This window comes from Vigna unguiculata, chromosome 11 (assembly GCF_004118075.2).
Source record: "Vigna unguiculata cultivar IT97K-499-35 chromosome 11, ASM411807v1, whole genome shotgun sequence".
NCBI lineage: Eukaryota > Viridiplantae > Streptophyta > Magnoliopsida > Fabales > Fabaceae > Vigna > Vigna unguiculata.
In genome coordinates this window covers 32,393,406-32,410,658 of record NC_040289.1, presented here as the reverse complement: position 1 = coordinate 32,410,658, position 17,253 = coordinate 32,393,406, and the positions used below count along the sequence as shown (strand labels likewise).

At 31.8% G+C, this 17,253-nt stretch overlaps 2 protein-coding genes across 2 annotated transcripts; both read left to right on the top strand.

Moving 5' to 3' along the window:
* The first annotated feature begins 6,548 nt into the window (after nt 1-6,548).
* Nucleotides 6,549-10,764, top strand: LOC114169935 (serine/threonine-protein phosphatase 2A activator). Its single transcript, XM_028055337.1, has 2 exons — nt 6,549-7,815; nt 10,289-10,764. Exons 1-2 carry the CDS (start codon nt 6,656-6,658, stop codon nt 10,293-10,295), a joined length of 1,167 nt encoding a protein of 388 aa, XP_027911138.1. The 5' UTR covers nt 6,549-6,655; the 3' UTR covers nt 10,296-10,764.
* Nucleotides 10,765-12,791: 2,027 nt separating this feature from the next.
* Nucleotides 12,792-13,773, top strand: LOC114169096 (aquaporin SIP1-2-like). Its single transcript, XM_028054119.1, has one exon. It carries the CDS (start codon nt 12,910-12,912, stop codon nt 13,642-13,644), a length of 735 nt encoding a protein of 244 aa, XP_027909920.1. The 5' UTR covers nt 12,792-12,909; the 3' UTR covers nt 13,645-13,773.
* Nucleotides 13,774-17,253: the final 3,480 nt, after the last annotated feature.

Below are 17,253 nucleotides of genomic sequence, written 5' to 3'. Positions count from 1 at the left end.
TTTATTTTCATACTTAATTTATTAAAGAAATGTTTATAAAAAAAGCTCATACTTATATATTCATACTAAATTTAAAATTATGTATTATTCGTACTAATATTTAATTAATATGATTTTTTTCTAAAATTATACGTTAAAATAAAAATAATATGATGGAGATGATTTCACTTGTCATTCCAATTATCAACCATCATTGCATTTTTATATTTTAATGTTATTTTAGATATAAATATATGAGGCCGTTTCTTGATATAATTACTATTTATATATCATTAATTATAAAAAAAGATTAGCAAACTTTTAGGGACAGTTTTGATAAAAAAAATATCACAGAAAACAATGTAAAACAAATATTAATAAAAATCATCATTTAATGTAGACTTAAATACAAAATTGATTTCAACTTTCATAAATTTTGTTTATTTTTGACCTCGTTTTTTTGAAATATTAAAAAAAAAATTATACTTTTTTGTAAATTATTGTTAATTTGGTCATTTTTCTAGATATCGTTTAAAATGTTAACATGATGTAAATAGTAATTGTCATGTGTCATTTCACAATTTTTTTAATTTTAAAAAAATTATCCACATATCAAGTCAATATTGTGATATGTGACAAGTGTTAGTGTTAAGTCAATATCACTCTCATGTATCAGTATTTCGTGACTTATATTCGATTCAGTCTCAATTTTCATTAAATTTTTTCAATTTAGTCTTATTTTTTATTATTTTTGTTCAATTCAGTCTCAATTTTGTCTCTCTCCAAATTGTCCAAATTTTACCTTATATAAATGTTATACTGAAGTTTTTATTTTTATTAAAATTTAAATTTAAATTTACATTACATATTTATTTCATTATTTCTAAACCAACCATGATTATATGTTTGATGGTTGTTACATGTAAAAAATAAGTTTAGAGTTGATTTTAAAATACTGAAGAATTTTTCTACTAATTTTAAAAATAATGAAGAATTTTTCTTCTAATTTTAAAAATAATGAAGAACTTTCCTTCTAATTGTAAAGATAATGAAGAACGTTCCTTCTAATTTTAAAAATAATTAAGAATTTTTCTTATCATTTAAAAAATAATGAAGAATTTTTCTTCTAATTTTGAAAACAATGAAGATCTTTTCTTCTAATTTTAAACTAACTTTAACTCTATTTTTTACATGTAGAAAATTCAAACATAAATATAAGTTTCCTTCCAAAGTATAGTTAGGTTTGGTATAAAAATAATGAAAGAAATATTTAATATAAATTTTAATAAAAATAAAAATAAAAAATTCAATATAATATTTATATAAAAATTAAATTTGGTCAATTTTGAAAGGAACAAAATTTAAATTAAATTGAACAAAAATAACGAAAATTATAATTAAATTGAACAAAAATAACAAAAATTTGAACTGAATTGAATATAAGTCAAGAGACATTGACACGTCACAATGATATTGACTTGACACATAACAATGACATTAGATTGATATGTGGCACTGACACTACTAGGGATGTCAACAAGGCGGGTAGAGTACGGGTAGTAGCTTCCCCGTACTCTACCTGCTGGATAAATATGTGTTTCGTACTCGATCCCAAATCTGTGCGGGTATTCATTATATGGGTACCTACATATTCTTTTAATATCCACGAATATCCATAGGTATCCGCAAATATTTACGAAAAAAATAATAATTTAACAACATATTTTAATTGTAAATTCAAAAAAAATATAATACATAACATTCATAAATTTCAAACAAAGTCAAGCTAAACCCATTTAAGTAGTGTTGAATGACAGTTTACCAAGAAATAAGAAATTTTTTTAAAACTAATTGACAAAAAATAGTTCATTCAAAATCAATGTGTTAATATTTTATTATGTGTTTTTAATTTTTTTTTCATTTAAATTAGAGTATAGTGGTTTCGGGTATCTACGGTATGGATACTATGATATCCATACCCACCTCGTTAACACGTGGGTATAAAAAAATTTGTACCCGTTACTTGCGGATATCCATTTACAATATATTCATTGCCTACCCGTTGTGGGTTTTACCTGCTGGTACAAATTTTGTTGACATCCCTAGATACTGTCACATGTCAAAATGCTAACTTCACACATGGACATTTTTTTAAATTAAGAAATTAAAAAAATTAAATTAATTTAAAAAAAAACCACAAAGTGACACGTGTAGTTAACAATTTAAATGCGTTATAAAAAGGACTAAATTAACCACAATTTACAAAATTATGACCTTTTTATCATTTCAAAAAAATAGAACCAAAATAAACATAGGTTACGAAAATTGGGACCAATGATCGCCTTTATTTAATGTATAGTTTTTTCAATCCTTCTTTTACCTTTTAAATATATATATATATATATATATATATATATATATATATATATATATATATATATATTAAATCTAGATGCTAATACATAATTGATTAAGTTTAGTTGTTCTTCAATTTACATAACAAATATGAAGATAAATAAAAATTTTGATATTATTTTGAATAAACATATAATGTATTTAAGAATACAGTTGGAATCTAAAATAATTTTGAATCCATATACAGGATTTTACTGTCACATGAAGATGATGTAAGAGAATTATGACTTTTCTTTTTCTCAAGAGTGGTAGGCATTGCAGACGAGGAAAATGTTTAAGCGAAGAAGAAAAGATAAGAGAAATCATTAGAACATAAAGAATTTATATTAGTAAGTAACATAATGCTAATTATAGTTAAAATGATCATAATATGCATTTCTCATTATAATTGATTGACTATTGATCATTATGAAGAGGAGTTGTGATCGACTTATTTTACAGTAGTAAAATTATTAAGATTCTTTATGTTTTGTTTAAAGTTTGTTTTTCTGTTTTACCTGCATATGGATATTGTATATACTCATATAACCCTTTTCTCAAAATAAAAAAGAGAATATATTTCCTTTTTACGCAAAAGCTCTCATGTGCCTCTCACCTTTTCGGGGTCCATCACTACTACTAGAATTTTCTGTATTTTATGAAAAATTTCTTGCAGATTTCTTACAAAATTTTGTAAGAAAAGTATTTTCTACCAATTTTTTTATGAATTTTGATCGATAGATAATACTTTTATGATAATTAGTTACCAAGGAATATATATATATATATATATATATATATATATATATATATATTCTTTTCTTTTACATTTTTTTTTCTTTTTTCTTCCTTTTCTTCTTCCTCTCTTATACTCCCTTCTTCATCTTCATTATGCACATCCATTCCCCACCTTAATCTTCTTCTACCCCTCAACTTTAGGCTTAAGGTTCACCTTCAAATCCTCAACAATACTCTTATTATCCAAATCATAGATCTTGATGCTTTGCTTAGTGGTTGTGTATAGCCAGTACTTGTTGGGATTGAAGTAAAGGGCATGGAGAATATAGCTAACATTGAGAGAGTAAAAATAGGTCTTTTTTTGTATTTTGAGGTCTATTTGAACTGAAATTTGTAAAAATGGGTCATTAAATTTTTTTTTTGCAAAATAGGGTCAAGTCGTCTGGGTGGAGGACGACATTGCAGGTGAAGTCGTCCTCCACCCTGCCGGTTTCTTTTTTTTCTTTTTTAAAAAGTGAAACCGTGATGTGAAAGGTCGATTTCTATTCACGTCAAAAGTGAAATCGTCCTTACACATGACGACTTCAGTTTTTATTTTTTTTTATATATATATATATTTTTAACGTTGCAGAGTGGTGGTAGGAATGGAAACAATGGTTTGAGTTCAGTGGAAGCAACAACAACTACTGGTGCACTCGCACGTACTAGATTACTTGTTAAAATCATTCCAGAGGTAAAATTACTTGTTCCATTCCTTATTTCATATTATCTCGTTTCTAAATTGATGGATTTCCATGCATTTCAACAAAAAAATACCGTGCATTAAAAAGAGTAATAAAGGAACAAAAATTACAATCCTTTTCTTCTTATTTTCTTACTGAAGAAAGTGTAAACTTTGCAATTGCAGTAGGATCACAACCTATCTAGAAAATAAGATAATAATAATAATAATATTCATAATGCAACATTCTATTTACTTTTATCACTGAAGATCTCAAAGGAAACCAACGGTGGTGATTGAAAGTGATGCCAATCTTGGTCAACACCCTTGTAGGATGAGGATGGAACGTAGTAAGAAGGATACAATTTATTATAAATTGCAACACCACTTTCTGAATACAAAAGCAAATATTGATGTGTAGGGTTCACATTCATTAGGCCTACAAGATCTTGAAACTGCAATCCAGTGTGCGCGGGTGCACCAGTAGTTGTTGTTGCTTCCACTGAACTCAAACCACGATTTCCATTTCCACCACCACTCTGCAACATTAAGAAAAATATATATAAAAAAATGAAAAGTGAAGTCGTCATGTGTGAGGACGACTTCACTTTTGATGTGAATATAAACCGATCTTCCATAACACGATTTCGCTTTTTGAAAAAAGAAAAAGAAATTGGCAGGGTGGAGGACAACTTCATCTATAATGTTGTCCTCCACCTAGACGACTTCACCCTATTTTGCAAAAAAAATTCAACAGACCCATTTTTTACAAAATTATGTTCAAATAAACCCCAAAATACAAAAAAGTTGTAAAAATGGTTACCCTCAGCCAAATCCCACACCCAAATAAGTCCATATTTTTCACCACTAGCGCATAACGACTTGTCGGGAGAAATAGTAACAATGTTCACATACCTATTATGACCAACAAGGGTGTTTCCCAACTTGTAGTTTGTGAGGTTCCAACCTTAACAAATTAATGGGGTAGATGAAGATGAGGGTGTGGAATGAAAGTGGAGAGTGAAGATGAAGAATGGAGAAGAATACAGGAAGAAGAACGGAAAAGAAAAAAGACAAAAAAATGTAAAAGAAAAGAAAAAACAAAAAAAGAAAGCCAGAAAAAAAAATATTTCATTAAAATTACATGTGTTAGCCATGTGTCAGTCACATGTTCAAACCTTTTAATCCACACAACACGACCACTAGACACATCAATTAAAAGTTAATGTTGTTGGCTCTGGATAATGTATTCTATGCATTAATAAATTTTGTGGATCAATTTTGTATGAGTTGTTCTTGAGGGACGAATTTCAATTTCGCATGTAAGTTGAGGGACTAAAATCATATTTATTCTTATAGAATATTATGAAGAAATAAAAACAATTTTTTTTGGTTTTTTTACCATGCAAATTTTGCATGCTCTTATGTACTAATGGATCCACCAATGTGTAAATTGACACCTATTTCAAATGCTCGATTTTGTTGGGTCGTGAAAACTTTGCACAACATGGGGGAGAATTTTATATGGATAGAGTGTGTTCCAAACTTCATCAAACATTCAAGTCTACTGTTTTTTCAATTTTCCGTGCTATAAAATGCATCTCAAATAGTCTATTTGAGGCTTTTGAGTAAAAATTCTTTTTTATCATTTCCTCATCTTGAGGTCACCAATTGACTTTCTTCTATGTAATACAGTTGTAAATACGTCAATGTATGAATTGAAAATGAGTTCCAATCCATTAGGCAACCCAACTTACCACGAATTCAAGTTGGGTTGGATTGAAAAACATATATATTTTAAATGCCGATTAAACTGAACCCGACTAACTTAACCTGCGGGTTAAACAAATTCAATTTGCAGTTGAGGTCGGTTAGCTTGTAACCTACCAATAACAATCCTTTATTAGTTTTTACCATTTTTCATAAGTTTTTTAATATGGTTATTTAATAATTCTAATTATACATTTGGATATTTTTAAATACTAAAATATTTTTCAATAATATATGAATAGTTTATATACTTAACTTATTTGTTGGCCAAGTTACGTACATTCACACTTTAGTTTTAAACTACTATCTTTATAATAATGTGTTTGGTAAAATAGGTGAACGCTTTGACGATAATGCTATAGAAAAATAAATGGAGTTAATCCACTTTGATTGTATTATAATAAATGTATACAATAATATAAAAGAACAAAACATCCTTAACCCATAAATCCATAGTTAGTCATGAGTTATAAAATCTTCAACTCTTAAAAAATGAGTTGGGTTGGTTACTCATTTTTAATTCAACCTATGATAATCTAACCCGTATAAATTGAGCTAACTCAGTTTAACACCTCTAAAATTACCTTTTAGTTAGTAATGATTTTCGATAAATATTTAGTTCTCTTTGATAGAACAAAATTATTTGTTGTAACATCGCTTAATTTTTTTATAGTCAATGTTCATAATATCTTTACCCTTCAATTCCTTATTTAAATGTTTTTTCACATCATTTTTTTGTTTTAAAAAACTCCTTAAAATAAGGCAAGGTGATCAGAGATGTACAAACTCAATTAGAGATTTTAAAATGAGTTTAAATCCAATTTAAATCGGGTTAAATTAAAAAGTCAAAAATGTATTATTTATGTTTAAATTTATGTTTTAAATCATGATATGAATTACTGAAACCCGGTAACCGCTATAAAAACAAAGGGCTTATCGACAACCCAAAGAGCATACGTATAACTGGGCCCAGCCCGCAAACTCCTGTTCAGGTTTTCTCTTCTCTCCCTCATTTCGACTTTCGACTGCATCACCACCCTCGCCATCGCAACAATGGAAGATTCTCCCCACCACCACCACCATCACCACCCCGACGACACCCATCAGCACTCACCCTCCTCCGCCTCTCCCACCACCGGCACCTGCTGCAAGTGCGGAGGCCCTACAACCTTCGCCCCCCCTATGCCAACCCCCACCTTCACCCCTCCCCCCACCTACCGCCCCATCCGCGCCCCCGCAATCCCCCCAGACCCTAACTCCACCCGCGCCATCATTCTCTCCCCGGTTCCACAAGCCCAAAAGGTTCCCATTTTGCCCCCACCCTACGACTTTCACACCCCCACCAAGCGCATTCACTCCCCCGATGATATTCGCCGCTTCCACGACTCCTTCTCCGGCAAAAACTTCCTCGGCTTCGTCGTCGCCCTCTCCGAATCCATCCGCGGCCGCAAAATCTCTGATCAGTGTCACGAATCCCCAGCCACTCTCGCCGTGCTCTCTATCCTCGAAACCCTAACCCTATTCGCCGATGAAACCCCCCCTGTTCCACAATCCGCGCGCTACGGAAACGTCGCGTATCGCACCTGGCACGAGAAAATGTCCAATTCCGCAGAATCACTGATCTTAAAGCTCCTCCCGGAGAATCTGCAACCGGCGACTGTCGAACTCGTGCCCTACTTCACTGACTCCTTCGGAAACGCGAGCCGCATCGATTACGGCACCGGGCACGAGACGAATTTTGCGGCGTGGCTGTACTGCCTGGCGCGGCTGGGAGTGGTCGGAGAGGAGGATTATCCGGCTCTGGTGGCGAGGGTGTTTGTGAAGTACTTGGAGCTCATGAGGAAATTGCAGTTGTTGTATTCCTTAGAGCCTGCAGGGTCTCATGGTGTGTGGGGGCTTGATGATTACCACTTTTTGCCCTTCATATTTGGGTCTTCCCAGTTGATTGATCACAAATATATGAAGCCTAAGTCTATTCATAATGAGGATATCTTGGAGAATTTCTCCAAGGAGTATCTTTACCTTGCTTGCATCGCCTTTGTGAAGAAGGTGAAGAAGGGGGTGTTTGCCGAGCACTCGCCCATGCTGGATGATATCAGTGGGGTGCCCAATTGGAACAAGGTGAACGGTGGGTTGCTCAAGATGTACAAGGCTGAGGTTCTTGAGAAGGTCCCCATCATGCAGCATTTTCTCTTTGGATCGATAATTAAGTGGTATGTGCGATGCTGTTTTTGATTGTATTGCTGTGATTTGGTTCTCTCTATGCTCTTAAATGTGTTTACCGTAGTTGCACTGTAGTTTGGTTGGTTGCACGGAGTGTAGAAATCATGTATAATGTAGTTTAAGAGTGTGTTTGGCGCATTATCTCCAATGCTTGTGTATTTATGTTCTCATGAAAGACGCCTGTTTGCTGGGGAAAACGGGTATCCAAATTCGGAGTGGATGCTAGATGGCATCATCCGTTACTGAAAGAACATCATCACTGCACAACCCAAACCAACCGGCCATGTAGATTGAAAGTCTAACACTTGGGGAACCACCTCTAGATTTTCCTTTGCCAATGCCAAATAGGCTAGCATTAGCTATAGTGGAGCCTACTGTTATGACAGCTTTTGTATTCCATGTCCATCATTATCTTGAGCTGAACGGAAAAATATCTTGTGGACAACACCGTCTAGAGGGCCACTTTATGCTTCAAACCCCTTTGAATAGAAACCGATCACCTATCATTTTCCTGAAAAATCCAAACTCCAGATGAGCGACATAGTTAGCAGATGGTAATTGGTATGTATCCAGAGCATACCATAAGCCAACTATCCAAAACTTCTAGCCTGTTAGCTGAGGGAACATGTAATAGCTGTATGATGAATCCGACCAGATTCAGTCGTGTAGGAGAGTGCTATGAACTTTGAAGCTAGAGTAGTACACAGGTCCATCTAGCGTGTGCTGAAATTTAATTTTTTTTATTAGAAGAATTAGGTTGGCAAAGTTAGAAGTTGAAATTAGACCACTGTCATAGACTTTCCAATACTGTGTCATACATTAACACTATCCCAAAATTTTAAACTATAAGGTGAAAACATGTGAATGATTTCATATTACACTTTAGTTGCTTCAAATGCATAATTTATTTACTTCAATATAAATGTAGACTTTGTACCTCAATCTTATAAATCACTTTGTACATCAATCTTATCACCAGTAACACACTTTCGCTTGAAATTTTTGGGCATATGGGACCTAATCCATAACAAGTGAAGCTTGCTTACTCTGGCCGGATTCCTGAAAATCAATCTGGAATCATTAATGTTTAATCCAAATGACAGAAAAAAGAGTGTAAAAAGAATAGTTAAGTTACCAGAGTCAATGACTTTGGATGCGCTTTAGGATTGCCATTGTAGATAGTATCCAATCCGAGAAAACACCCATAATGGGTTGTGAGCAGTTTATTCACTTTCATCTAAAAAATGGACACTGTTGATTTATGTTCTGAAACACAAATCAAAGCGTCATTCAGTGTCTGAGCAAGTAAATGGTTGAGGATTCCATATAGAATATGTGTCATCACTGTGAAACTTGAGCATATACTATTCCAAATTGGAACCGCCCAATTTAAATCTAGAAGCCATTCTCAAAATATTGAATTAGTCTTTCATCTCGTATTCAAATTGTCTTCCAACTCAATATAGTGGAAAGATCAAGACAGAAGCATATAACATTCGAATACAATACCTGCAAGTTGGCTAACTTGCTCTGTTGTAATCATAGCTGAGAAGCCTTTACTGTAATGTTGGAGCGCTGCTGCCTTTGCATTGCTGATGTTGAAGAATGGAAAAAAGTTACACAGGAAGACTATGCACTTAAATGTTTGTTGCTGTTGAAAGGATTAATAACAAAGCAGGTGCCGGAGGAGGGTTCCATTTTGGTACCTTGAGAAGATAGAGACTGAATGTGAATATAATGAATTGTGTGTTGGGTATACATATGAGTATTATTATTTATAATAAAGAAGAAATACAATAACAAGGAGCAAGAACAATATCTAATAATAGGAAATATTTGGTAAGATATTTACCCATGTAATTAAATTATATCTCTAACCGTTGTAGTTGCACCATATTATCCATATTATTGAGAAAATACTAAGTTGCTGCTTGCCAATTTGTGAGATATGATTGCTTGTTTTTCATGAGATCATCTGCTTGCGCTTTTTATTGAATTCTGAATTTTCTGATGTAGAATTTCCAAAGCAGTAGTTGTTCCATAAACTATGTATTGTGTAGTTGAGTCTTTTATCATGCATCAACTTAATTTCTTAATTTCATATAATGATGTGATGACCTTCCTTGAATGTCCGCGATAGTATTATGTACCGATGTTCTATACATGGGTTGATGCCAGAGTTTTAATATCTGTGCAGTTCTGGTTGCTCAGCATCAAACTAATATTTTATATCTTGATGTCACAAGCTTCTTATATTGTATAAAACTTGCATTTTCTCTATGAATGTTTCAATCTATGGGTAAATCACACAATTGGAATCACTACAGGGTAATAAGTATCGTCATCTTCATGATTGAGTTGTTTCAAAACTTTCTGCGAAAGTACAATTTGACTTGCCAAGTTCTTCCCTCTTTCCTATTTTTCCTTTTTGATATCTTATTTTATTAATTTGTTTTCTGCCAGGGAATAGTTCTTGGCGTCCACTGCCGGCTTTCCTGTGAGGACAAGCTATATAAAATAGGTTGATTTGGAAGCTATAAGGTTGTTTTGAAGGGTTTGTAATCTAACTTTACCAAAAGGTCATCCTTATAAGATTATAGCACCTTCGCAAAGGTAAAAGATAATGGAAAGAGTTTCTTTCTTTTGCCATATGACTGACGTGAATGTTTGCTACCTGTAGAAAGATGGTTCTACTTCTGTACTCACAAAAATATGAAGTTGATGTATTCATTGCTGTTTCTGGTTCTTGCGTTATGAGCAGCTTAGAGTGTAGCCCCTTAATCATGTGATTGAATTTTGTAGTGAATAAATAAGTTTGAAATTTTATTATTTAGTTTCTATCAGACTTTTGTCATTACGGCTACGGAACTCCTAGATGATAAACGTGTAACCTATGTTGTCTCTATTAAGATCAATCATTATTTCTTCCCTTCTGGTCAGTACAATGATGTAACACTAAAAAAACTCGTTCGTTTAATATAGGGATGGATGCTCAACTTCAAATATAAGGGTGATATTCATTTTGAAAATTTGAAAATAAGTTTCCTATACTACATAGGTGAACTTTGTTAACATTTATCTGCTGCACAATGCAAAATGCAGTTAACAGAAAGTGATTGAGAGGATAGGGGGGACAACTTCTTTCTTCACCTCCATAATTTCTTCCATGCACCCATAAAATTTTTGTAACGTGGATTTACGATCTAAAATGTAAATTTTATATTTTAGATTATACGATTCAAAATATTTTTTATTTTGTTCAAGTTGGATTTATGGTGTGGATCCCTCTTTAACAAACTCTAACCCTGTAAAAATATAATGAAACAATACCTCAAAATATAATGCAAATAATTAAGAGAGTTTAAGCCCCATCCTACTTCGATAATTTAGGAGGACACTACATAAATAATTCAATCTTTTTTACCATCAAATCGAGTTTAGTGATTTTAATATCCAACAAGCTTATAAAACTCTTTTTGAAAGATTCTGCTTTGTTCCACAAAAATTGAATGGTTACGGCACAGTCATGTCTTTGTTTGCATGACGTGAAGGTACTAATGAGTTCGTATGAAAAAGATGCTTCACACATATGTATGTAACCCACATATCTCTTACGTTGTTCACCACAAAAGGTATTGCATTTTCGGTTGGTTCTCCATCCACCACGTAACATACTTTACAACTCTATATTTAATTTCTTCTATAAGAAAGTTGATCGGACTCAGTTAATAACTAATATTAATATAAATAATGTGGGTTTATTTATGAGACTCATTTAGTAGAGAAAATAAACTATTGAATTAGAATGAAAGCCTAATTAAAGAATAAAAGAACAGTAAGATTGATTTAAGATGTATGAAAACAAAGAGATGAAAATGGTCATATCTTCAATTGAAAGAACTCATTTTTATGATAAGATATACACATGTTAGTAAAAATAATTCATATAAAAAAATGAAACTTGAAAATTAATATAAATTTTTAAAAATAAACTAAAGACAAAATGCATTTGATTTAGTAATTGGGAGATCCCACTAGGGATGACAAAAATAATACATGTACACATATTTATGAATGAAATTTGTGAATCATGGATAATAATATTTAATTACCTATTTAGTGAATTTCATTTAATATATTTTTAAAATTCAAGTAACTAAAACGAAATTATTAATAAAAAAATATTAATCATAAAATAATCATTTAAATTTTAACTTTATTTTTTTATATATATTTTTTATTTAAACGCAAGAAATTGAAGTTATTTTATAAAAGTTTAATTTTTCAAAAATTATATTTTGATCCAACTCATTTAAATTTTTTTTTTTAAAAGACTAAATCATTCACATAAATATTTTATTGAATAATTTAGTTTGAATTATACTTTTTTTTTTAATTTGTATTTTAAATATTTGTTTTAAAATAATTTTAGTAAAAATAACATATAAATACTATTCGTTTTCGACGTTACTATCAATAAAGATAGACACCTTTTAATATATTTGTTGTTGTTGTCTAAAATATATACATGGTACAACAAATAATTAATATAAAAATGAAACTTAAAAATTAACATAAATTTAATAAAATAACCTAAAGCAAAAATGCATTTAATTTCGGTTGTGAGAAGGATTATGATATTTTCATAATTTTTTTTTTAATAAATTTTGAAAAAATTTTCTTTTCAAGTCACCAAACATTTTTCTTGTCTTTTTAAATTGTACCAAATTTTTCTTTCATTCAATAATATATTACCAAACATTTTTGTTGTCTTTTTAAATTGTACCATTTTTTTCTTTCATTCAATGTACTGCCACGTCAACATTATTAAAAATTTATCAGAAAAACAAATTTTGTAAAAAATATTTTTCACGTGAGGATTAGGCGGTCCCACAAGGGATACACAACAGCTAAAATCGGAGTGTTCTGATATAACTTTTGTTGTCTAACCACCCCTCTGCACAAAAGACAGAGATGTTCAATTACATCCACAAAAACTCCATATATCTCTTTCTCTCTTCTTTTTCTTGGCTCACAACACCAGTTACAGTGTGTGAGATTTGCACCTCCAAGCCAAAGAAACAATGGAGAAACAGAAAATGGGGGTGCTAAGGGCTGCAATTGGAGATGCAATTTTGACATCAATCTGGGTTTTCATCATGTCAACTTTGAGAATCGCTTCAACAGAGGTAGCACTTTTCCTCAGCCTCCAACCCCTTTCACTCGCAGGTCTCTTCATCACCACAGTTCTGAACACCTTCTGTGTGCTCACCGTAAGCTTCATCGGAGGTGTGTTAGGCGGTGCCAGCTTCAACCCTTCAACCACAGTTTCATTCTACACTGCAGGTCTCAGACCCGATTCATCTCTTTCATCAATGGCTGTTAGGTTCCCTGCTCAGGCATTCGGTGGCGCTGTGGGAGCCAAGGCTCTTGTTCTGGTGATGCCATCACAGTACAAGCACATGCTGAAAGGTCCTTTTTTGAAGGTGGATTTGCACACCGGTGCCCTTGCTGAGGGGTTGTTGACCTTCACTCATAACATGGCTATTCTCTTTTTGGTGCTGAGGGGTCCCAAGAACCCTTTTTTGAAGGTCTATTTGCTTTCTGTTGCTACTGCTGCTTTGGTTATCCCTGGTTCTGGGTTCACTGGACCTTCCATGAACCCTGCCAATGCCTTTGGATGGGCCTTTGTGAACAACAAGCACAACACTTTGGAGCAGTTTTATGTGTATTGGGTGTGCCCTTTCTTAGGGGCGTCCTCTGCAGCTTTCATCTTCAGGTCTTTGTTCATGGCACCCATCAAACAGAAGAAGGCTTGAGATGGATTTTAATGGGAGCAAGGGAAAACACTGCTTAAATAAATCATTGGCTTTTTAAAGTAGGATTATTTATATCTACAATGTAAGTGACTTGTATTATATGATATTCTATGTAGATTAATATTTAAAGTTTTTTTTTTATATATTGGGTTATCTTCAATTTAGTTTTTATTTAAAAATTCCTTTGTTAAGGGTTTAAAATAGTATTCTTCTTTTTTTTGTCTAACTAGTATTTCTTTATTTTGTTTCTTATAGAATGCCAATGACTTCCATATTCATATGTTCAACTCGTTAAGTAGGTTGAGGAGTGATTTAGAGGAAATTTGAAAGGAAATGAGTGAATTGATTGGTAAATTGGAGATGAGAAGACACAAGTAACTATCAAAACATTCCATTAATAACGAAATTCAAATAGCAATCACTTAAAAAAGTATTTTGAGTACTCGGTAGAATAAGAGTTTTTCATGATACTCAGATGAAAATACCCAAACTTATTTATTTTTAAGTATTTTATGAATTTGCATATTTTTAATTGAATGTGTATTAAAAAATTATTTTGTTCATACTTGGTTGAGTATTTAAAACATTATTTTATTTTTGTTTAAATTTCTTGTTATTTGATTTTACCTACAAACATTATGACTTGATCATTATTTTTGTATTTTCGTTTTTAATTTGTTGATTTACTCATTTTCACTCAAATTTTCTCTAATTTGCTAGTCAACTTCTTTATGAAAAAGAAAGGAGTGGGTTGATGAGTAATTTGAAAGAGATTAGAAAGGAATAAACAAGTTAACTAATGTGGTAGAGTAGGGGTGATCATGGATTGGATCCAAATAATTTGATTAAATTTTCGATCCAAATTCACTTTTTTAAAAAAAGTAGATTGGATTTTTTAAAAATCCAGATCCAAATATTTAGATCAAGTTTAAATCCAGATCTAAATATTTGCATCAAGTTCAAAATCCAAAATCCATTTTTCATAAAATAAATTCAAATTAAATTTTTTAAAACTTGTGTCCATAGGACTGACACCATAGAATTTGGCAGATTTTTTGTCGGGGCCAACGAGGCCAAATTTCAGCATGAGATGAACTTGGATGACTTTCAAACGAATTTCAATCGGGGACAACGTGACCAAATTTGGGACAAAGTCGACTTGACAAAATTTCAGTCAAGATCGATTTGACTGGATTCGACTGAATTTCGGCCAGAGCTGATTTTGCCTAATACGACCAAATTTTGGCCAGAGCCGACTTGGCCAAATATGGCCACATTTGGGCTAGGGCCTGATCAGTCAAATTTTGGTCAGGGTTGACTCCACTAAATTCGTCGACCGACACTTGCCCAAATTTAGCCGTATTCGGTCGACTAAGTCTCGAACAAAATTTGACTATATTCAACTTAGTCGGTTGTGATTGAAAATTGACTATATTCAGTCAAGTCGGTCCCGGTCGACGAATTTAGTGGAATCAACCCTAACCGAAATTTGATTGATCAGGCCCTAACCTAAATGTGGTCATATTTGGCCAAGTCGGCTTTGGCCAAAATTTGGTCGTATTAAGCAAAATCGGCCCTGACCGAAATTCAGTCGAATCCAGTCATGTCGATCTCGACTGAAATTTTGTCAAGTCGACCTTAGCCCAAATTTGGTCACGTCGTCCCCGACCGAAATTCGTTCGAAAGTCATCCAAGTTCCCATACTAAAATTTGGCTTCGTTGGCCTCGACAAAAAATCTGTCAAATTCTATGGTGTCAGCCCTATCGAAAATCTAATCCACATCCATTTTGGATCCAAATAATGGATGTGGATCCAAATTTGTGTCCATAGAGCTGACACCAAAGAATTTGACAGATTTGGCCAAATACTTCCAAATTTTGTCTAGGACCAACTGGTTCAAATCTTGATCAGGACTAACTTGACAAAATTTGGCCTAATTCGGCCAAATTTTGTATAGGATCACGCCAACTCAATCAAATACGATTAAATTTTGGCTAGTACGTCTCAACCTTTAGCCTAACCTAACAAAAAATATAAAGTGAAAATTTGGATTGGATATTTTGGATTATCCATTTTGAAAATCTAGATTTCGAGAATGGATATCCAATCTATAAAATATATAAAATGTAGATTAGATTGATATCCAGATACAATAAAATGGATTTTAAATGAATTGGATTTTGAATAGAATGAATATTAAATAAATTGGATCAGAGAAAAATGGACTGGATCAAAAAAATTGGATTTTTTATCTACCCTTAAGTTAGAGAATAAAAAATGAAAGGATTGGTCACGACATTCTATTAATAATAACAATTAAATACCAAGATATCTAAAGACAAACATACGCTTGACTAACACTCATTAAAACATTATTTTTTTAAATAATAGCTTAATTGAAAGGATTCCTATGAAGTACTTAACATTTAATTGAATTTTCTAAATATTAATCTTTCGATTGTAGATTAAGAAATATAAAATTCAATTTGAATACAAACCTTTTCATATAAACTCATAATATAAAGAACCATTAACAAATTTAAGCTTAATTATGAATCTCAATTTTAATTTTTATTCTAAAAAATATACCTTTATAAGCTTACACCAATTATTCTAATTAATAAAGAAAAATACAACAAAAATAACAACATAACAAGAAATTGATGTGATTCTATTTTATAAAGAAAATAAAATTGAATTGATTTTTTTTCTTGATGATTTGCTTATGTCTTTGGATTAAAGAAAAAAAGTATATCTTAAAAAACAAGTGCAAAGATCTTATCCTAATTCTAAGGTCTATATTGTTGAGAAATATAATAAACCTACCTTAAATTCATTTCAAAAAAAAAAAATATTATTTAAATAAAAGTAAGTTTGGAAAAATTCTTCATTTTCCGAGATCTTATAAAAGTAGTAAACTTAAAGATAAAAATATCATCATAATGAGATTTTTTTTATTACCTAAGAAATTAAGATAAATTAATGTAAAATTATTCTTTAATCAAAGTCTCTGAAAACTCTCCTCTAAGCATGCTCCAATGCATAAATGAACCTTATGAACTAAATATAAGTAGAAGTTTGCATGCCTAAAAAGTTGGAAAAACTACTCACATATTCATCTTGACTTTCCTAAAAATACTAACATACATAGCTAAAACAGGACAGTCTTTAGTTGCATCACCAATATTCACCTTAAGCCAGTTAGTATATGAAAACTGTCATATTACATCTGCATAGAAAACTACCCAAATCTCTTTAGTTTGAATATTAAAAAATGTTAGACAAACCTTTGAAAAGTCTTCATGATCTTTGAACACATGTTTTTCAAAAGTGTGTAAATATTAGAATTTTTAAGTTATAGTAATATTTACTTACATGACTATTTTGAGTGAAAACATAATCCTAAACACTTACGAGAGCATTGGTGAGAGAATATACATTTTAGCTTATGTGATCTCTTTCATACATGATTTTCCTTGTAATTTCAAAATATAAACTCATGTGCTTAAAATAGAGTTTTTCCATTCATTTGATTCACGCAACTTGATTTTATTTAAAAAGTTGATGTGTTTCTAGAGAAGTTCTTTCCCTTTGGTTTAATGTAGATA

Excerpts from the sequence above, each read along its gene's own strand:
- LOC114169096 (XM_028054119.1), top strand. The coding sequence starts at position 12,910 with ATGGAGAAACAGAAAATGGGGGTGCTAAGGGCTGCAATTGGAGATGCA.
- LOC114169935 (XM_028055337.1), top strand. The coding sequence starts at position 6,656 with ATGGAAGATTCTCCCCACCACCACCACCATCACCACCCCGACGACACC.